This window comes from Penicillium hispanicum (genome assembly GCF_028827665.1).
Source record: "Penicillium hispanicum strain IBT 35686 chromosome Unknown utg000008l_segment0_segment0, whole genome shotgun sequence".
Classification (NCBI taxonomy): Eukaryota; Fungi; Ascomycota; class Eurotiomycetes; order Eurotiales; family Aspergillaceae; genus Penicillium; species Penicillium hispanicum.
In genome coordinates, this window is record NW_026623200.1 from 1,788,205 (window position 1) to 1,809,999 (window position 21,795).

At 46.7% G+C, this 21,795-nt stretch overlaps 6 protein-coding genes across 6 annotated transcripts; 2 read left to right on the forward strand and 4 right to left on the reverse strand.

The window, feature by feature from the left end:
• Window positions 1-751: 751 nt before the first annotated feature.
• Window positions 752-3,204, forward strand: N7459_009516 (uncharacterized protein; the record flags this gene model as incomplete). The annotated part of the gene is made up of 5 exons (XM_056948684.1): window positions 752-890; window positions 944-1,307; window positions 2,115-2,656; window positions 2,726-3,093; window positions 3,157-3,204. 5 exons carry the CDS (start codon window positions 752-754, stop codon window positions 3,202-3,204), a joined length of 1,461 nt encoding a protein of 486 aa, XP_056795909.1.
• A 6,121-nt stretch (window positions 3,205-9,325) lies between these two features.
• Window positions 9,326-13,682, reverse strand: N7459_009517 (5-oxoprolinase; the record flags this gene model as incomplete). The annotated part of the gene is made up of 8 exons (XM_056948685.1): window positions 9,326-10,155; window positions 10,229-10,430; window positions 10,487-10,765; window positions 10,832-10,938; window positions 11,000-12,096; window positions 12,169-13,330; window positions 13,395-13,580; window positions 13,640-13,682. 8 exons carry the CDS (start codon window positions 13,680-13,682, stop codon window positions 9,326-9,328), a joined length of 3,906 nt encoding a protein of 1,301 aa, XP_056795910.1.
• Window positions 13,683-14,673: 991 nt separating this feature from the next.
• Window positions 14,674-15,261, forward strand: N7459_009518 (DUF4202 domain-containing protein; the record flags this gene model as incomplete). The annotated part of the gene is made up of 1 exon (XM_056948686.1): window positions 14,674-15,261. The coding sequence occupies one exon, from the start codon at window positions 14,674-14,676 to the stop codon at window positions 15,259-15,261; it is 588 nt and encodes a 195-aa protein (XP_056795911.1).
• Window positions 15,262-15,506: 245 nt separating this feature from the next.
• Window positions 15,507-16,536, reverse strand: N7459_009519 (VIT1/CCC1 transporter family protein; the record flags this gene model as incomplete). The annotated part of the gene is made up of 3 exons (XM_056948687.1): window positions 15,507-16,017; window positions 16,080-16,416; window positions 16,476-16,536. The coding sequence occupies 3 exons, from the start codon at window positions 16,534-16,536 to the stop codon at window positions 15,507-15,509; spliced, it is 909 nt and encodes a 302-aa protein (XP_056795912.1).
• Window positions 16,537-17,834: 1,298 nt separating this feature from the next.
• On the reverse strand, window positions 17,835-18,377 carry N7459_009520 (uncharacterized protein; the record flags this gene model as incomplete). Its single annotated transcript, XM_056948688.1, has 1 exon — window positions 17,835-18,377. One exon carries the CDS (start codon window positions 18,375-18,377, stop codon window positions 17,835-17,837), a length of 543 nt encoding a protein of 180 aa, XP_056795913.1.
• A 915-nt stretch (window positions 18,378-19,292) lies between these two features.
• On the reverse strand, window positions 19,293-21,635 carry N7459_009521 (putative G-patch domain protein (TFIP11); the record flags this gene model as incomplete). The annotated part of the gene is made up of 1 exon (XM_056948689.1): window positions 19,293-21,635. The coding sequence occupies one exon, from the start codon at window positions 21,633-21,635 to the stop codon at window positions 19,293-19,295; it is 2,343 nt and encodes a 780-aa protein (XP_056795914.1).
• Window positions 21,636-21,795: the final 160 nt, after the last annotated feature.

Consider the following 21,795-nt stretch of genomic DNA (forward strand, 5'->3'; position numbering starts at 1 on the left):
TAGGAGGTGCTTATCCTCGAAAGTCACATACATCTTCTGCAGCCACTCTCTCTCGTGATGCTGGTTCAATACATCCAAGCTTGCCCACCTGCACTTTTCAATCCTGGATTCAGCCTTTGTATCACCCGATGTATCACCCAATATCCTGTCAGGATACGAATTTGGACAGGATGGGCAATTCCTATCAGAGGGAACCTTGCCTTTCAATGACCTTGAATTCCATCATCCCATCAGCATTGTGACTTTCTGTGACGAGGAATGTATAGCACCCCTTTTCCACGCGGTGGACGTGTTCGGCTGTCTGGCAGAGAAGGTCTCGCAGCTATTTATCAAAAAATCAATTCTGGTGTCGCTTTCATATGCTGTTGCCTTGTCCTGTCCATTACCTGGTTCTCCTTCCCAAATGCTGGTTTCAATGTCGCGATGAGATATATTTCGGCCATGGTGGATTTGTTCTCCAACAACCACAACACTCAGATGACCGGTTATAAGAGATTCGCAGACGAAACAGTCTCCTGTTGCAATCGCTGTCCCAGATGCATATGTCTCACAACATAGACCCCACGTTGATATTACAGGCCAAGCTCGCCACGCTACACGAGCAGTCAGCTGCGATCGAAACTCTCGAAATCCAAGATCAAGATGGGCGACAGGTTACGCAGAAGATTGAGTTCATAATATGAGAACGTGTTCGTTAACCAAAGCTAGAGCAGTAATCTCCCCGCTTTCTTGGAGACTCACTCATTCAGACATGGCGAACAAGGCTATAGAGGTAAAAAAGCTGATCGAGCATTCTCCATTTGAACTCAGTGAAACCGATAAAGCGGTCTTGCAAATACTGGATGGCGACTTCGTTCCACATAGCTGGGAAGACCTGAAAACTATCATTGGTTAGTCTATTCCCTCATGGACGTGAAAGTCATGAACTGACCAGACATTTCAGCTCAAGGTGATCTATCACTCCTTCGAAGATCCCCCAGAGATCTGTACAACTATATTCTCTGGACACACGACATCCGGATGCAGTATGGTTCTGTGCTCGACTTCATCATGCAAACTCGATTACACTGGACACTCGACCACTCACAGCCTCCTCGCTTTTCCCTGAGCGGCTCAATCCCATTCGACGACAGCTCGGACTTTCGAATTTTGCGCAACGACTGGCCTTACGCATTGGTGCCCGGGATGGTGCATCTGGTTGTTTGGAGCAAGATCCCGATTCCAAAACTTTATCCAGAAAGCTTTCAAGGATTCTATGAATCAAGAGTGGAACTTGCGGGACAATATCCAGTGGTTCCGAAATCGAAGTAAGTGGCAGAATGTGCGCTGTCTCGAGCATATCCATGTCATCTTGCGAGACGTGGATCAAGACTTGGTGACGCGAATCACTGGGCAAAAGCCCAGCGATATCGTGTCGAAAGTATACCAAATGGACAGGGATAAAAGTGAAGAGCAGGATAGTTCATCGGCTTTGCTTTATTAGCGACCTATTTAGCTCTGCTACATACTTGGGTGTTCTCTGGCGAATATCCGAATGCGCTAGTCTTTCTTCCCTTTTCACTAAACATCAGTTCCACTCAGAAAGCCACCAATTTAGCTTTATGCGGGGAGATTTGTGAGATGGGTGTGTGACAGCTATTTATCAAATAGCAAGAGGAACTTCCAGTAACCTCTACTGTTTTCTGTCCGATTGACTGAAGCAGTATAGCCGTCGCGCCTTGGCAGTTGCTATGTTTCAGATTATTCAACGGGGAATGCATGACTATGTGGACAGGCATCAACTGTTCTAGTTTTACACGATGCGCCCCGGAAGCAGGAGTCTCCTTCAGCGCAGATTCCAGGGCTGCTAAAAGAGCACACCTGGGAGCATGCCACCAGAGGGAACAATCCTTTCAAGGATTATTTTCAATAATGCTCCTAGATACTCACGAGGGATCGGCTAATGGTCATGCTTGTTCACAGAATGCTGAAGTTGAGCATCCACCCTCGACTCTCGCTGGGGTAAAATTGATATTAGTGACGGGAGGCGCAGGTTTTATGTGAGATAAGTCCTGACTGGGCTATATAGGGCTCATATACCCCAGCTAAATCAAGAAACGACTAATGATTTCTAGCGGAGGATGGTTTATTCGACACATGCTGAAGAAATATGGAAACAACTATGCGATTGTCTGCTTCGACAACTTGGATTATTGCTCCTCTCTGCACAACTTCTCGACTGTCCAAAATCTCCCAAACTTCCACTTTGTCAAAGGAGACGTATGCAATCCACATGAGGTCCAGCGTGTTCTAAAGGACTATCCTGTCGATGCAATTGTCCATTTGGCTGCGAAATCACACGTCGACAACTCCTTCAATGACCCCCTCTCTTTCACGACCACCAATGTTCTTGGTACACAGGTTTTGCTCGAGGCTTGTCGCAAGCAAGGCTCTATCCAACGATTCATTCATGTCTCCACTGATGAAGTGTACGGCGAAAACGATTACTCGGAATCTAATCCCTTTGCCGAGGATCAAATTCTCAAGCCAACCAATCCATACTCGGCTACCAAAGCAGCGGCGGAGATGATCATTCAGGGCTACCAAAAGTCATTTCATGTCCCAATCATTATCACGAGATGTAACAATGTGTTTGGGCCTTATCAATACCCTGAGAGTAGGTTGATCCAATTAACTGCATACTTTCTGTGGGCTGTAACTAACACATCCCGTTCAACGGCGATAGAATTGATCTCAAAGTTCATCACGCTTCTTAGCAAAGGCCAGCCACTGCCAGTTCACGGCGACGGCCAAAACATTCGTGCTTTTCTGTTCGCCGCGGATGCTGCGGAGGCGCTGGACACGATATTCCACAAGGGTTCTGTCTACGAGACATACAATATCTCCTCTGGGGCCCATTTGAAGGTTCTTGGAGTGGCCCAGAAGGTAATTGAGTTTTTCCACGGCTGTGAACAGGGTGATGATATTTCACATTGGGTTGAGATGGTTGAAGATCGTCCATATAATGACGACATGTATTGGACCGATGCAACGAAGCTAATCGCACTTGGCTGGAAGCAACGCACTGGCTTTGATGAGGGCCTTGAAGAGACGGTACGATGGTATTTAAATGGAGCAGATGGATTCTGGGAAAAATAAGATGGTTAATTGAGGCAGAAAATGATGGGTTGGCTCGGGGATGCAGAATTGATCCAGGGCCTCTGAAATCTCTGGTTCGAATAGTTATTTCCATATCAGGTTCATATCAAAGAGGACCGAAGGCTGAGATTGAATTCATGGCTGGGACATTTTTAGAAAGAATGATCTCCATTGTTGGATTTTCAACCTGTTCATAGCTTGGTGGATCAGGTTACAAAGCTGGTCATACTATTTTCCTACGGTACTCCCAAGAAAGAATCCTGGATATTGGCGCTGACTGGGCTTGGGAGGCAACGATGAACACCCAATCAGACTTCATCGATATCACTTCACCTATCTTCACCGGGATTTCTTGAGGTGGCCAACGCCAAGTTTGGACTTGAGAGAGTGAGGTTGTACGATGGAAGGATGACCATGTATATGAATGATGATGATGGAGGATCTATCTACATGAGAGGAAGCTTAAGTGTGTGGGTCATGTGATACCCACATACGAACACCCCCCTAGCTACCGAGCTGTAGATACAGATGATATCGACGTCTATCGAGTATGCAATTTAATCTGGCCAATCAGAGGCCAGGAATCAGCGCAGGAAAGCGCAGTTTAGGTCGTGAGACCTAGTAAGCTGATAAAACGGTTATATTTAGTCCGTTTAAGTGGTTTGGTTAAACCATCGGTGACCTATTTAACTAAGGAGACCTGTTAGAATATATAGGTAAGCTTGCGCACCTCGTCGCGTATATAATGCTATTTAATAGTGATGTGATATGTATACTGATGGAATTTAGGATTCCTAGTTAAATTAAGATATCCTTTGTTATTTCTATAGATAGGCGTAGATTATAGTGTTAGTTTAGAGAGTCCTATTTTATTAAGGAACTGTTGAATCTATATCACTTCCTAATAAGAAAGTGATGCTATAATGTATTTAGCTTCTGTGCTATTTAGTGTAACTGTAGTCTATTTCTTTAATGCCTAAGTAATAGGGCTATTAGTGAGTTTAAAGATATAGCTAAAGGTTGATATATAATCCTTAGAGTGTTATTTTATCTAGTTAGCATTATAGTAGCTAAGTAAGCTATTAATTGATATAGGATAGTAGATAATTTTTAGGGTTTTAGTGCTAGAAAGATATTAAAAGATATAGTGAAAAGTAGTTAGATAGTCCTAAGAGGGATTATATATATACTATATAAGTTTAGTGATAGTATAGGTGATATCTAGTTTTATTAAGACTATTAGCTATATAAATGATCTAACTATTTTCCTATATAAGTTAATATTGTTACTGGAAGCTATTGATTAAGAAGGTTATAGGATATTTTTATTAATAAAGGGAGTTAGCACTGGTTTATAGGTTATTATACTAAAATATACTAAGATCTTATCTATATAGGATATTTAATAGAGATAAATTAATCTATTAGCTCTAAAATCAATATTGATATTAGTAAACTATTTAATGTGTTTATTATTAGTTAGGTTAAAATAATAAGTGAGACTAATTTTTACTTAGTTAATATCTAAATTAGTTAGTGATAGAATTAGTATATTATTTATAAAGATAAATATATAGATATAATAATTAGTTATATAAAGACTGAAGACTAAGTTATTAGATTAAAAGTGTGTAAAATTAAGTGTGATTAAGATACTAGAAATTAGATTATATTATTTCTAAAGAGATTATTTTAACCTATAAAGGGTTTTGATTAGCTATTCTATTTTGCTAAGATAGTCTTTCTGCTTTAGTTTAGGTAGATTAATATAAATCTTTTTTTTTAGTTTAGTGTTGAGAAATATAGTGATATAGTCTATATAATAAATCTTTTAGTTTAATACTGTAGTGATAGCTATAAAGATTTTTATTGAAGTAGGTTTAGTAGTAATTAAATAGATTTTATTATAGTCTAGTGGTGTCTATTTAAAGCTATATATCACTAGGTATACTTTATAGGTGCTATTAGTTTTAATCTTAAATATTTATTGAAGAGAAAGAGTCTTTTTTCTATAGATTTAGTCGATAATTTGCTAGATTCTATTTAGGCGTTAATGTTGTAGTTCTTTTTTAGTGGTAGCTAGCTATTTCACTTTCTTATATAAATATATAGCTTTATATTATAAGTTTAGAATTTTAATTAAATCTTAGCTAGTTAATTTAGTAGATTATAAGATTAAGTGAGCTTTATTAATAATATCTTTAATATATATAAATATAGTTTGTTAATAGAGTATTTGTTCTTAAATATATATTAAATGCTAAGGGCTTTTTTTAGGTGATTTAAAAAGGATTACTAGGATTAGTTTATTACTTTTTTCTGTTTTAGTGTTATAGAGTTCTATCTTTTTAATAGTGATCTCTATTAGCTAGACTTTATCTAAAACTTTTTTCTATAGTATTATCTCCTCCTCTAAGGTGGTATTTAGTGTATAAGTATATTTAGATAGTAGTGTATAGGTGATAGGAATATAAGGGTTAGGGATAATAAGTAAGTAGTATATAGGTCCTAGAGGTGTGAGTGCTTAGTTAATTAAGACTAGTATTTATAGTGTAGGTTATATAGCTGTTAGAGTAGATAGTTTCTATATAGGATAAATTACTGATTTAGGGGACTTTTAGTTAATAAAGTTAGTAGGTATATAGTGGTAAGCTACTGATTAGTTATAATCTAATAGGGTTTCTATCTTTTTAAGATAGAGATTAGTGTGCCTAGATAGAGTATCTAGATTATAATTAGGGTATAGAAGCTTTTATAGGGTTAGCTTCTAAAAGATAATATAATAGGAGACTACTATTTTCTTTAAATATATATTATAAATATAATATAAACTATTATAGTTATAGCCTAGTAGGTAACCTTTAGCTATATAAAGAGATAGCTTAGTTATATATTTTTCTTTTAGAATAAGATACTATATTTAGCACTTTAGTGTGTATAGATTAGATAGGTTTAGTTGTTTACTATAAAAGGCTTTATATAGTGTTATATTTACCTTTAAATGCTATAATCTGTTTATAGTGTAGTTTACACTAAATAATAGCTTTTTTTAGAGATACTTTAGAATTTGATATTTAGATATTACTGTAATAAGTAGCTTAATAAACTAGTGATTTTTTACTTCTATAATATTATTTAGCTATAGTATATAGGGTAGTATAGGGTCTTATTTAATTCTATATATTTAGTAATAGTTAGTGAGTGAGTTATATTTATAGGTATTATTACCCTATATATATTTAATTTAATAGCTAAACTGAGTTTTAAAGTAAGTATTAAGGTTATAGAAGTACTATATAATTTTATCCTTTATATAGAGAAGATAGACCTAGTAAAAATAAGAGGTATTGTTAGTGAAGGATATATAAAAGTGATAGTCTCTATAGGCAGTAATATTAATAGGTCCCTATATATTAATATAAACTATATTATCTAGGTAGGTGTGAATAGGCTTAGATTAACTAAATAGGAGTAAGTGACTTTTTCTGAGTAAATATAGTAGATAAGGATATTTAAGGGCTAAGTCCTTTTTAATAATGATTCTGTCTATATATTCTAGTATATAATAGACTTTATATTTATTAGTATAGTATATATAGTGATATATAAGGTCTATTGAGATAGGTTTAGGACTTTTAGTATCTGATATAGATACTGAATAAATAAGTAGGTTAGCTTTTATAAGATAGGTTAATTATATATTAGGATTGGTTATGATCTAGTACTGAGAATTCTTTTTATAGTTAGTAGCTATAATCTTATTAGATATCTTATTAATTAATAAGGTATATAAACTAAGGATAGAAAGGATATAATTATTGTTATAAAGTTTATAGTAAGAGATTAGATTAGATACTATTGCTGATACTAATTAGTAGTTCTTTAGGATGATTAATAAGAGTTTATCTTAGTAATTAGAGTGCTAATCTTAAATAGAGATAGTAATATTACTATACCCTTTAGTATATTAAATAGTGTTATTAGCTATAAAAACTAGGATATAATATTTATTGAAATTGATAAAATTTGAATAATATAGCATTATATAATTAAATATACTAGAATCTAGTATCTATTAGTTGACTTCTAGATTACTATTACTAGTGGATAGAATAGATATATAAATATAAGTGATTTATATATAAGCAGTATTTAGGAATTGTTGAGATAGCTGTAGTGAGTTATTGTTATTAATCTTTTAAATATAGTCCTATATTAATATAATAGTAGTATAATAACTGTTTTAATAAGATCTATAACTAGTATATCCTCTATATTTAGACTGATTCTGTTGTGAAGAGGTTATAGATTAATCTTTTTTAGTGTTTTTAGGATTAAAAGAGTATTTAGCTTTAGTATAACTGACTTTCTAAGTATAATATATATATTAGTGGAACTTTTTTTCTTTGTTATCTTTGTCCTTTAAATCCTTCTTCTTAGACTTCTATTACTAAGTGGTAGCTAATATAGTAGTTAAGTGCTTCCTATATATTTTATAGTTAAGAAAGTTAGTATATATATACTCTATAAAATTAGGTTTTATTAGATTAGGTTTAAAGGTTTAGAACTATAGTTCTGTCTCTAGTGCTATATATATAGTAGTTATAAATTGGCTAAACTGCTAATATTCTAAGGGATACTGAGTAAGTCTAAGGGTTTTAACTAGTTTATTTAGGAGATAATACTATTTAGTGATAAATTAAGTAGGGTTGCTACTGTTTCTATAATAATAGTATAAGACCTATTTATTATAGTAGATTAAGAAGGTATTAGATATAGTAGTACTGAAGTTAATAACTAGCGATTAGTATACTTTAGTAGTAAGGTTATACTTAGTGATAAATAATTATAAGTTATTATCTAGGGTAGTGTTAAGTAGATAAAGAGCTTAGTTCTGGAGAGGTCGCTAGATCTAATATTTTTTATTAGGAGTAGTTATATACTCTTATACCTAGTTAGACTAATTATTAATAGTGACTTAGTTCTTAGGTTTATTAAGTTAGAGAGCTATATAATAAGTTATCTCCGCCTAAGATAGTATAGCGACTAGGTCTTAGTAAATTAGCTGATTTTAGCTAATAATAATACACTAAAGTTCTTTATCTTAGGCGTTAAGTATAATATATAGGGTGTATACCTATAGATACTAGTTTGTAGCTTTTTAGAGCTTTAGTATAGTATCAGTAATCTTCTCTTTACCTATAATAATAAAAAAGCAGTATAGAAGCTGATTAGTTAAATAAGGAAGATTATATCTTTTTAAATCCCTAATTAGATAGAAATCTAGTATAGATTAGTGCGGGCCAATAGATTTATAGGGAATTGTGACAGCAAGGTGATTTATTGATAAATCGAGCTAAAACTTAGTGCTCCAGTGGAACTGACTGCGTAGAGTTCAGATCCAGCATCGAAAAGACAATAGGATAGATAGTTAATGTGGAATTAACCAAGGTGAGTGTATATATATATATTCCAGTGGAGTTGCCAACCGGACTGTAAACCCTATAGGGACTCTGCTGACGCGTATTAGCAGTGAGTGAGTGTACTAGAGATGGTAGGGGGTAGGCAGGACGAAAAGACTGCCCAGAAAAGTGCTGCTGCCGAGCGACAGCGAGGTTGAGATAAAACCAGCGACGGCGAGGTCACCGGCGCACGCGTAAGCGAGGGGCACAGTAGAGGTGTGAGACTCTACTGAAGACGAGCAGGAGGGCTCATAACCTGAGAGAGTGAGGTTGTACGATGGAAGGATGACCATACATATGAATAATAATGATGGAGGATCTATCTACATGAGAGGAAGCTTAAGTGTGTGGGTCATGTGATACCCACATACGAACAGGACTGTTGAATGGGCGGATGAGCTAGGCCGAGGTTGATATCAAGACGATCCAGGCTGCCAGTCCTTTGAATTCCGCACCTACTATCTTACCTCGGTGACCCCGTGAGCCCTCTACTTACGCTGGGCTCTCTAATTGGCTCTTATCGACGATATATGCGTGTTCTAGATCGCGGATGGCTATCCGGAGGACCCTTGATCGATAGTAACGACCTCGCGATCCATCGTAGAGGCTATTTCGTCAAGCTCTCTGCGAGCTTATGATTTCTCAAATGTACATGATTCATGGAGCTTCCGATATATGCTAACCGAGAAGTAAATCCCACTTCTCTTCTTCCCTCTCACCACTTCTCATACCTGTTCAGCGAGAGCAACACTTTCAGATACACTGCCGTTGCCTAAAGGCACAAAGGAAGTTGACCTCGTCTTTGAAATATCCGTCGTGGCATCATCTCCAGCTCCCTCCCTCTCACCATATCCACCCCCTCCAGGTGTCTCAATAACAATCCAATCTCCCGGCTCAACCATAGTCGTATTCTTGCCACCCAACGAGACTGAAAGGCCCGATTTCCTGCTACCCCAGGTATTCCGGCCACGCTTGCCCTCCGAGCCCCCTTCCATGCCGTAGGGAGGCATGCTGCGGCGCTCCGACAGAATCGACGCGGACATTGGAAGACGGAACTCCACATGGCGAACGACACCATCGCCGCCGCTCCAGGCACCGCTGCCTCCGCTGCCATCTCGGAAGGAGAAGCGCTTGAGTACAACTGGGTAGCGCCGCTCTAGAGATTCCGGGTCCGTGATGCGCGTGTTCGTCATATTGGTGTGGACACCGTTTGTTCCGTTCCACCCTGGGCCAGCGCCGCTGCCACCGGCAATGGTTTCGTAGTACCCGAACCCATTCGCCCCGTCGATGCCGAAGGTGAAGTTGTTCATGCAGCCTTGGCTCGCGGCGCAGACGCGGAATGCCTTGAAAGTGACATCGACGATGCGCTGGGACGTTAGCACATTGCCGGCACAGACTGCGGCTTGCACGCTTGGGTTGAGGAGCGATTGGTCCGGGATGACGATCTTGATCGGTTTGATGCAGCCGTGGTTCAGGGGAATGTCTGAGTCTACCATGCAGCGCAACGCGAAGATCACGGCCGAGTTGCAGATCGCAATGGGCGCGTTCCAGTTGCCTATATTATCAAGTAGTCAGTGCATATTCAGAAATTCGAATCTACGCCTTGGGGGACGTATATCTTCACGCACCATATACCTCTGGGCCTGTGCCGGTGAAATCAAACACGGCAGAGCCATCAGTCTCGTCAATCGTAACTTCCAACTGAATCGGTGTTCCGTCATCCATATAGTCAACTGCAAATATCCTTTGGCCCTGGAACTTCTTGACAAGCTTCTTGAATAGATTGCGAGTCGCCAGCTCGGCGGAGTCTTGGATGGCTCCCATATACATCTGCAGTTCGCATTAGTTGGATCCAGAATGGGCCATTGGTGTTGAAATGCAAATACCTGAACGACAGCCATTGAATACTCCTTGATCAACAGTCGCACCAATTGAATGCCACAGCTGTTTGCTGCGACCTGGGCCTTGATATCCGTCATATTGTCCTGGAAACATCGCGAGCCACTGGAGCCCGGGTATTTCGCTGGCTCTTCACATAGTACCTGCTTAAGCTCGCTCTCTGCAAATTTGCCGTCGCGTACGAGGAGGAATGAATCGAAAACGGCACCTTCTTCCCACAGCCGCTTAGACCCGGGAGGCATTGACCCGGGGAGGATTCCACCAACCTGAATAGGAGACGTATGTTGGTCACGAATGGCGAAAAGACATGACGGAATAAAGAAAGTACTTACATCTGCGTGGTGGCCGCGAGACGCAGTCCAGAAAATGATATCCTTGCCTTCAGCATCAAATACCGGTGTGATGACTGTCAAGTCGGGGAGATGAACGCCGCCAAATGCTAATAAAATCAGCACGGTCCATCAGACACCAGCATGTATCATTCGCAACGTGTTACTTACCTGGCGAGTTCGAGAGCAAGGAGTCGCCGTCCTGCAGCTTGCCCTGCCATTTCTGAATCTGCGCTTTGACTGCAAAGCCCATACTGCCGATCATCGCTGGAACGTGCGGTGCATTTGCGACTAAAGAACCATCTGGCGAGAAGATGGCACAGCTAAAGTCGAGACGCTCCTTGATGTTCGCACTGACACTCACCTTTTGTAGGACCTTGCCCATTTGCTCGGCCACGCCGTAGAACCGGTGCCGGAAGACAGAGAGCTGAATAGGATCGATCTCCGTCGTGCTGATGGATTTCTTCTTCTCCGAGACGATGTCGATGATGAGGAGCTCTTTTGTTGCTGTCGCTGTGCAGCCGGGGCCCACGACGAGGGTTTGCGTGTTATCGACCACCAAGGCCGGACCCTGGACTGTGCTACCGATGGGGAGGGAGTTAAGAAGATATACTGGAATATCCACCCATCCCAGAGAGCGGAAATAGACCGTGTGAGTCGAGCTCGGTTTGGGAGCAGCGATAACCTTCTGGTGAGTATCCTGTCGGGCTTGCACCACAGCAGGGATATCACTGCCAAATAGGTTCTTCCCCACAGCTCGCGCGCGAATGTTGTCGACGAAGATCTTGCGATTCACTGGGGTGAATCCGAACTGTTGGTGGTGGGCATCGATGAATGCCTGTCGTGGATCGACGCCTTCAAGAACCGGTATCATCATTGCCGTCTCACTGCCATCATACCGCATGAACAGGAACTGGTGGTTGTCAATATGAGAGAAGCGTTTCATCGTCGGATGATTGCCGGCAATCTCCACCAGGGCTTCCAGATCAGCGTGGATGGTCTCTTTGGTCGAATCATCAAATGCCTTCGCACACGGCCGTTCTTCGTCATGTACGACATCGGCCAGGCCGATCCCGTACGCGGACAAGATCGAAGAGTATTTATGGATCAGGACACGGTCAATTCCCAAGGCGTCCGCGATTTCGCAAGCGTGCTGCCCACCAGCGCCTCCAAAGGAAGCCAGATGGTGCTTCGCCACGTCGTGGCCTCGGCCTTCAGTGAGACTGCGGATTGGGCCGCACATGGCAGAGTTGGCGACCTGTAGGAACCTGCAAATGGCATCAGTACAAGTAGATCCAGCGCCCATAGGCATCCGACCGCCGGGCGAGAAGAGCACTTACCCATCTGCAACCTCAGCCCAGCTGAGTGACTTGCCCGTGTCCCGGTTGATCACCTCTGTTATTTCCTCGAACTTCTTGAGCACGATGTCTCGATCGAGTGGCTCGTCCTCGTTCGGCCCAAAAATGGATGGGAAATGCTCCGGTATCAACCTACCCAACGCCAGATTGGCGTCGGTCACGGTCAACGGCCCTCCTTTGCGGTAGCATGCCGGGCCAGGATGCGAAGAAGCACTCTCTGGACCCACGGCCATCAACGAGTCCTTCCAAGTCAGTATGCTGCCTCCACCGGCGGCAATGGTGTTGATGTTGAGCTGGGGCGCCTGGATCGGGATTCCGGCTGTGGTGGTCTCGAAGATATAGTCAAAACTTCCGTCATATCGACTGACATCGGTACTTGTTCCGCCCATGTCAAACCCGATGACTGGGACCTGGGACTCTGGGTCGTAGGAGGTGCGCGCGTAGCCAACTACTCCGCCAGCGGGACCGGATAGGATTGCGTGCAGGCCAGACAGGGTCGATGCTGGGATCAGACCACCGTCTGATTGCATGAATTCGAGGTTTGTGTGGCTGTTCTCCAATGTCGGGAAGCTTCTCATGAACTGCTCGAGATATCGTTGGATGGTCGGCGTGAGATAGCCGTCAATCACAGCGGAGTTCCCTCGGGGCACGAGTTTAGACCTCTGGGACACTTTGTGAGAGAGCGAGATGTGTTGGAAGCCAATTTCCCGAGCAATTTCTTGGATCTGTAGTTCATGGGCTGGGAAGATATAGGAGTGCATCAGGCAGACCGCGATCGATCGAAAGCCCTGGTTGTAGATCTTCTGCAGATACGCCCGCGTATCGTTAGTGTCCAGGGCTTTGGTGATTTGCACCGTCTCTCCCGAATCACACCGGACGTTCTCGAGGCTCTCTGGATATGCGAGTGGCGTCTCACGGAGACTAGAGTCGTTGCAGCGTTCGAGCACGACTCGTTCGTCCACCTCGAACACGTCCGAGAACAATGGCTCCGGCCGTCGGATGGCCAGATCAAACATGTACGGCCGCGACTGATTGCCGATCTGCAAGACATCCTTGAACCCAGCTGTGACGAGGAATGCGGTGCGCTCGCCCTTGCGCTCGAGCAGCGCATTCGTCGCGACAGTCGTGCCCATGCGAATCCATTCTGTCGCCGGGCGAACTCGATCAGCACCCATGATTGACGCTTCGCACGGGGATTGACAACTCACCCACGTCTTTGAGGTCCAAGTCGGTGCCTCGAGGAATCTGGCGGCCGTAGTACTTCTCCAAGACTCGTCGGATCGCTTCTGTGGGTGCATCGGGATAGTTGCGGGTGTCCACCGAGAGGATCTTGATCACGATATCATCTTGGCCTGCGACGCGGCAGACACAGTCTGTGAAGGTTCCACCTCGGTCTACTGGTCTGTTAGCACGAATCCATTGGCACAACCGCAGAGTAGAGTTGGCGACTGACCGATCGAGATCCGAAGTGGCCGTTCAGTGTGAGCGCCAGGCATGGTGCAGCGTTGGTTGAGAGCAAAGATGGACTCCACTTAACACGCTCTATCGAGCGTGTGCGTTGGCAGTTAAATACCTACTCTAGCCGGGACTACTAACCACGCCGATCTACTTGGAGCTCGTCTTATCCGGCATCTTCAAGATCGGACCGATCCCGACCGGCATCGCGCTGCTCATCCCGGCTTGGCCAGGCATGTCTTGGAGAGCTTTTTTTCTCAAGGGTGATAATGATAGTGGTTTCTTGTCTAACCCTAACGATCCTTCCAATCTGATCAATCGTGCCTAATCTATCATCCTATCAATCGCTGGGCTCCGCAACGGCTTTGATCTCTGATCCCGCGCGTTCGAGCGAGCGATAAGACAAGCGATTAATATCCATTGCAGATCGAGGAGCATACAAGATTACGTAGACGATGCGAGAAAAAGAAAGAGTTATTGTTCTTAACTTGTTATATTCCCTCTCGTGGAGTGATGGCTGGCTTGTCTGATGCGACTCGTTGTCGTCCAAGGCTGGCCCTTTAATGTAAAATTGATAGCGATTGAAAGATACTATTGACAGGGTTAATTCAGCATGCTTACTTTTCTCATTGCTGGAAGGTGGTTTTGGTTGCTATTCCAGACGTGATTTGTATCGCAGACCAGCAGGGACACCGTTATTATACGATGAGTCAAGAATATATATAGTTGTAGCGTACATCACTCATCTCGTGAAACTGCAGCATAATCAATATCTATCTCTTGCTAAAATACCAGAGCAACATCTCAGTTCACCGGAGCGTCGAAACTCTTGATCGCGGGCGCCAATCAGCGTGTTCGCGACTCAACTTATCCATTCCCCACGCCCAAACACATCCTATCCACTATCAAACCTCGCGCCGGCCTTGCACTTCCCCTCCCAAGGCACAACACGCCCATTCACCCTTCAATTATACCCACCATCACTCTCAACCAGCAACGCCACTTCCCTCCTCTATTGTTCTCTCTCCCGCCATGTCCAAGTACGAGCGCGCCCTCGAGCGCATCGACCAAGCGCACCAGGACGACCCCAACCATATTGAGTCCGACGGCACCACCACCCCCTACGAACTGCACTACGCCCGCAAAATGACCTCCTATCTCGACCGACTCAGCCCTAACGCCTCCGACCTCCTCCGCCTCGCCATCCGCGCCCAGCACCTCCGCCGCTGGGAAGTCCCGCGCAGCTCGTACCCGGCCACCAAGGCCGGGTACCACGCCTGGCGCGCCGGGCTGCAGCGACGCCAGGCTGAGCTGGCCGAGCAGATGTGCGTGGCGAGCGGGTATACGGCGGCGGAGGCGGCGCGCGTGGGCGCGCTGGTGCGCAAGGCGGATCTAAAGCAGGGCGATCCCGACACGCAGACGCTGGAGGACGTGGCTTGCCTGGTGTTTCTGGATGACCAGTTTGACAAGTTTGAGAGCGAGCTGGGGGATGAGGGGAAGATGGTGGAGATCTTACGCAAGACGTGGGCGAAGATGTCGGAGGTGGGCAGGGCGGAGGCGTTGAAGATTGACTTGTCGGCGCGGGCGACGGCGTTGGTGCAGAAGGCGTTGGCGGGATAGAGGTTGATTGGTGCTGATGGGATGCGCGTCGGGTCTACGAGCATACAGGTAGGCCTATATACGACTCTGGTCTGATCCAAGAGATGGGATGAAATACGTCGTGAAGGGGAATCGAATTCTGGTAGAACGCTCGCTGATGATGTCCAGTCGGGGAATCATGAAAGAGTAGAGAGAAGAACAGCCGCTCAAACACCGATGCCTGTGATGGCATGCATGGAAATCATCACCCGCTCAGCAAGGTAGAGCTATTGCGCGCCGCCGGTGTCAATCAAGCGCACCAGCCCGATCGCCGCGCCGGCAGCCACGCCTCCCACGAAGACGATCTGGACGCCGCCCCAGATCCCAGCAACGATATTGTCGTGCCCGGTCCATCCGCGCACAATGCAGGTCTTGACATATCCAAACACCAGCAGCGTGACCCCCATGACCCCGATACTCCAGTACAACGCGGCAATGACCTGCGAGGCAATGAAGTACGGAATCAGCGGGATGAAGCCTCCCACGAAGTAGCCCAGCGCCAGGGTAATCGCCGAGATCCAGGCCTGGTTGCAGTCGGGCGCGGACTCGCGGTGGTGAAAGGCCATCAGAAACTCGAGCAGCCGCTCGTGCGAGGCGTGCAGATCGCGCGTGATGTCGTCGATGGCGGTACTGGAGAGCCGGTATGGCGCGAACGTCTCGCGCACGATTGCCTGCGTTTCTTGCGGATCGCCCTCGATCAAGGACTGTGTCTCGCGCGCAGTGGCTTCGTATGATTCGCTGCCGGTGATGGTTAGCCTGTTGCGCCTATGCCGGATCTCGTCGAGATAGGGCAGACTTACGCTTCGCTTTTTGCGCCGACGTATCCGCCCAATCCCATGGAAATCGCCCCGGCTGCCAGCTCGGCCAGACCACCCAGCACGACGACCTTGGTGTTTCCGAGAGCCGACAGGCCGGCGCTCAGCGCGAAGGGCACGGTCAATCCATCCGACAGCCCCAGGATGGCGTCCGAGACGATCCGCGGGTTGATGCGGGTGCGCGAGCTGCTTCCGCTGCTGGTGGAAGCATCGTTGCTGACCGTCCGGCCAAAAGTTTCATAGGAGCGCTGCGACTCCAGGTCTCGCTCCGAGTCGGCACGGACAGTATCTTCGTTATCGGTCCGAGCGAGAAGCGGTTTGTCTGATGAAACACACGTTAGATACCTGCGATCTGGTGGTGTGTCGAGCTCGGCTACTTACTGGGTAGCTTTTGATATCCGTTGTTGGGAAACAACTTTTGCTTGAGGAAGAGGAGAGCCATGATGATGGATGCGTTTCAATCCGTGGATTATGTCGTTTTCGTTCCCTTCTTCTCTCCTGCTCGACCGAATGGCAAGTTTTCCGCCGAGAATTTGTGTTCTCCACGCAACGTTGACAGGCAACTCGTGCTTCAATCCTCCGAGGACAAGCTGTGGCAAACAGCGTAACTTGACGTCAGGCCGATCCGCCGTTTCTACACGAAAAACAGGCAGAGGGGAAACAGGGCCGATCCTTTATGGAAAAGAAAACAAAAGAGAGAAAAGGGGGGCGGATCAATGGGGTATCTCAAGAATGGGATCTCAACCAAGCCGTGAAACAAGCACTCTGGGGGTCAACGCGGCGGAAAAGGAATCCTCACGCAAAGAAGCAGTAGAAACAGCCGGAATTCTCTAGTTTACACTCTTCCATCTCCAACCTGGCTTTCTCGCCCTTTTAACTCCTACCGCGGCCACTGCCACCTTACCGGTGTCCTCACATCTTCCTAGGAGGCAACAGAGATCTATTAGCTAGTGCATGCAAAGGACCCAAAAAAAATCAGCGATGTTTTCGTCCAGGAGGGGCGCAGCACCAATCACCATGCACGCAAAGGTCAGCAACGGTGAATCTGGACGCAATCGCGAGCGAGCGTTGAGGTCGGCGCATCTGGCGGAGATGCAGCGTTGATACAAATGCGTCCGCTGCAATTGGCCGGTGCAGATATGATGACCATTATGTCGATGCTGAGTGGCTGCGATGGATGATCGACGGTGAGGCGCTCCACTATGCAGCATTCCTCTTACATCACGATTGGTCGCTCAGGTTGTCTGGAACGCGATGAATAATTATATATATGTAATACGTAAATAGGCAGTCCTAGAGTTCTCGGAGTCAGCTCGGACTTGTTCTCAATCGGTCACTGTCGGGCAATTATTCGGGATCGCTCATGCCTAAGTAGGATCAATAGGCCGAGCAATGCGCTTGGCAGTTGTGGATATACCGTGTGTGGGTGATTCTAGATCTGTCAGATCGTGCACTATTGGTAACTGGGAATTCTCAATCGCTTGTCTATTAACGCTGCTGGACTGTTCGGGTATTCATGAACAGGGCAGTTGGACAGTATGTATTGTTGACGCAATCGCGCATGGGTATTTGCATGTCTTGCTCGCTTTAGTAGACACTGACATATCTCCGCAAGTTCTTTGATGAGCATCACGCTAAAACAAAAGTCATCTTTGAATCACGTTTATTAAATACAGGAAATTCACCATATCAATGCAAGGCCTCCACAATGAACCCCAAGCGCCACCTGGGCAACTAATCTTACAAAGCGAGGGCCATACCCAAAACACCGGCAGCGCCAGCAACGCTCATAGCCATGTGCCCAGTCGGGGCGGCAGCACCGCCAGTAGAGGTCGATGAAGAAGCAGAGGCCGATGCAGCACTGCCCGGCCCCGACCCCGATCCTGCCTCAGAGCCCGAGCCCGAGCCCGAGCCCGAACCCGAACCCGAGCTTGACCCTGAGCCAGATTTACCTGTCGATGAGCCCGTGGTGCTAGCTTTTAATGATGAGGATTTTGCAGCGGCGACTGAAGTAGCAAAGCTCTTGACAGCAGGTGACAGGCTTCTGAGGAACCCAGTAGAAGATGCATATTGACTCAAGACATGAGAAATAGCGTAGGGGTTGGTGGAGAGCTCCTTCTGGACCGAGGTCGGCAGGGCGTGGATGAACTGGCTCTCGACGGCCGGAGGGACAGTAATCAACGGCTCGGACGCACTCGTTGGGGCCGTCGCGGACGGGTTTGCGGTGGTGGTAGCCATAGCGAGGCTGGAGAAGAGGAGGACGGCGAGGGTCTTGAGCTGCATTGTCGCTGTTGGAAGGCTTCTATGCAGGCGTATGTGTATGTGTATGTGACTCGGGTAGAAGCAGGGCTGTGAAATGCGCGCGGTGTGCTGATTTCAGAGAATGGGATTGATATGCAGCATTTGAGTGCGTTCTTTATGGGCGGTACTTATATTGCAGGGTCCTCCAGCTATCCTTCTGAAATGATCAGGGGTGAGAGAGGCGGATCGAGACTTCCGAGTCACTAGTTTCCCCGGCAGCAGAGCCTCGTGAATCTTTAATTGGAAACACGGCTCATGTCGTTGAATTGTAGACCGTACGTGAGGGCTCTGGTTGGTTCAATCATCCCAGAATGGTTCCACATATGCCGTGTAGTGCTTTGATTGACATGGAGGAAGCGGTGGCGTTGAGCCAGTCCTGGATCAATCCAAGCCCTGGAGCCTGGAAGGAGCAAGTCTCCTGTACATCGACTAGATGTGGATCTCCCGTAATTCGTGCCTTAATCTGATAGGTTGTCATGTTGATGACCCTGCAATCTCGGGGCGGTCTCGCTTGACGGACGGGCTGCTCTCAATAACGTGTCGAGTCTCCAGTCTGACTAGAGTTGAGAAATAGAAGATAATGAATCCGGTTCCCGTAAACTGTCATCTAGTCCGCTGTGGTTGAACAGGCTCTTGTGGGCACTGATGATTGATCGGCGCGGCTAGAATATGTAGAAACACTGAGCCTTGTGGCTGTGGATCTATCGGGATGAAGTGGGTCGAATTCAGCCTTGGAAGTTACAGAATATCGACAATAATATGAATTGCATGTCTGTACATACTGTGGGTGGTGAAAGAAAGAATTCTGGATGCCGAGGCGGGATATCATGAGTCGCAATGCTGCCGAATGGAGCGATCTTTCGGGGTCGTATTCAATGCAGAGTCGATGCCTATTAACTACCGTCCTTCGGCACGTTCTACCAGCTGATCTTCCAAGCCCATTGGCTGCCACACGTCCTTGGTCTTTTTGTTCTGCACCCAAACAACATCTCCTTGTAGGAAGGCGACCACGCCACCTTTTCCAGTCGCACTGGCTGTGATGCGGAACAAGGGCTGGCCGTTCTGTGGGTGCGCCTCGCGCAGTGGCAGCATGATGAGTCCCTGTTCCATACACCAGTTCTCCACAATGTCCTTGAAAGCGATTTCCTCCACCACTGGAGGTTTGGGCTTGGCTGCGGCGGCAGCCGATGCGGCTGCTGCTGCCGCTTCGGCCACAGCATCTTCCCTGGTAGGAAGTGCTGATCGGGTAGCAGCAGTTGGGCGCGGGAGCTCGGCGGCGGCGCGATCTCCAAGCTGCAAGGCGTGGTCCATTGTTTGCAGGCCCTTCTTCCACTCGTCATCCACGATAGTAAGCTCGTTGATCTCAGCCGGGATCTGGGTTCGCCACCAGGAAAACCAAGCACCGACCTCCTCGTAGTTGGGATCATTGGTGAGCCAGATGTACAGGATCTCGTGCCACTTGGGGAAGAAGTCAGAGATCAGTAGCAAGGCCATAACGTTTGGTCTGAAGAACTCCCTCCAGCGCAGGACATCTTCGAGAGCTGCCAGGTCCTGATCTTGAGGGTTCACGGCGAAGTCTTCGCGAAGGTGACGTGCAAGGCGTGGTAACAAGTGGTTGCGCAAGCACACATCGAACTCGGTACCCAGAGCATCTTTCCAAAGCTCGAGTCCATTGATCAAACCCCTGCGTAAGCTCCAGGAATCCAACACCACTCGGAATTTTCTCTTGGCATCTGACATGAGACCGGTAGGTTGTCTGGGGTTCGTGTGTCGCTCGTCCAGGTATTGCAACCATGTGAAAAGCCACCAGGGGAACTTTCCGTCTTGCTGACTGGATGGATGCCGCCGGCTGCTCCTGGGCTTCCATTGCTTCAACGCTCCGCTGAGTTTGGGTACAACCAACTGATCGAGCACATTGGCATGGACAAATGGAGGGACGATTGCCTTCCAAGCTACGACGAGCGATGTAGCGACAGACGGGTCATAAACATCCCAGTCATTCAAAAGGGCTGAACGGACCCGCGGCAGCCAGAGAGTGTATATCATGGTTTCGTATGGTGAAGTTGACGAACGCTGACGGAATTCTCCATCCTCATTCCGCACAGAGAGCAGAGATTGAAGACGTTTGAGGTTGGACACGAGGAAAGTAGGATCTTGTAGGGGCTCCCATTCTTCCATGGCCTGTCGAAATAGCGGATGAATCGCGGCGACGGCAGTCTCCGCCAACTTATATTCGTCCATAATATCTTGGTACTGGGTTTGCATAGCTTCCAGTTTTGCGGTCATCTCCTCGAACTTGGACACAATGCTCTCATCGTGTTCGAAGATATCCAGCTCTTCCACAGCGGCGATCAGCCCGGTGAGATGGTCGACACGGCGCTGGTATGCATCCAATTCATCAACGACCTGAGCCTCCTCCAGTTCAATATATTTCTTTCGCTCCGTCAACCCCTTCCACTCGTCCGCAAACGCTTCTAAGTCGTGTCGAGCGCGCCGGGCAATTTTCAAAGCTTCGCTTTCACCCTGGCTGACAAATTCCTGGGAAGTCATCAACCCAGCCGTGGAGGTCAAGACCCGTTGTTCCTTGCCGGTAGCGTCGATGAGCGACTTCAGGACATTCGGCACTTCGAGGCCTTCCATATCATCCTCAATCTCTCGCGCGGTCCGGAATTTCGGCTTGGGACGCGGGGCCGGCGTTCCTGTTGCACTGCGACTGTCGGATTTGCGTTCGTCCTTCTTCTTTCGCCGCCTTCTTTTCTCCTCGTCGGAACTATCCTCGATCGACTCGCCTCGTCGCGCGGCTTCTCGTCGTTCTTCTTCGCGGGCCTGCTTGGTCTTCTCACGAACAGCACCCAGACCCGCGCCTTGCGGACGAGCTTGCGCTTCGATCGGGTTCACAATACCCTGGCCGCTTGATCCCAGACCTTGTCCCTCCACATATCCCATCTTTGCCATCATGCGCGCGGCGAACGAGTTTCCTCCGCCGCCCTTTCCCCCACGAGGGGCTGCTCCGCCTCGGGGTGGTGGTGGTGGTGCAGCACTGGCCATGTTATTCCACGGGCTGCGTGCGGCACTGCCCAGGCCACTTCCCAGACCACCCATTGTGGGAGGTGACACCGAGCGCGAAGCGGCTCTTTTGAAGCCACGAAAACCGGAGGTGGAGCGCTCATCTTCCTCATCTGAGCTCATGTCGACGACCTTACGCTTCTGGCCAGCATAAGAGGAGGAAGGCGACTCCATTACTGGACGTTGTCGCCGTGAAAATGTAGCGACTGGCAAGGCGACACCAGCGTAGCTCGAGAAGCTCCAGTTGTCGCAATGTCGAGCTTCGTGAAATTCACGTGGAGACGCCGGGTCGGAAGGACCTTTCCCCGACGGAAAACAAGCGATGACGTTTAGC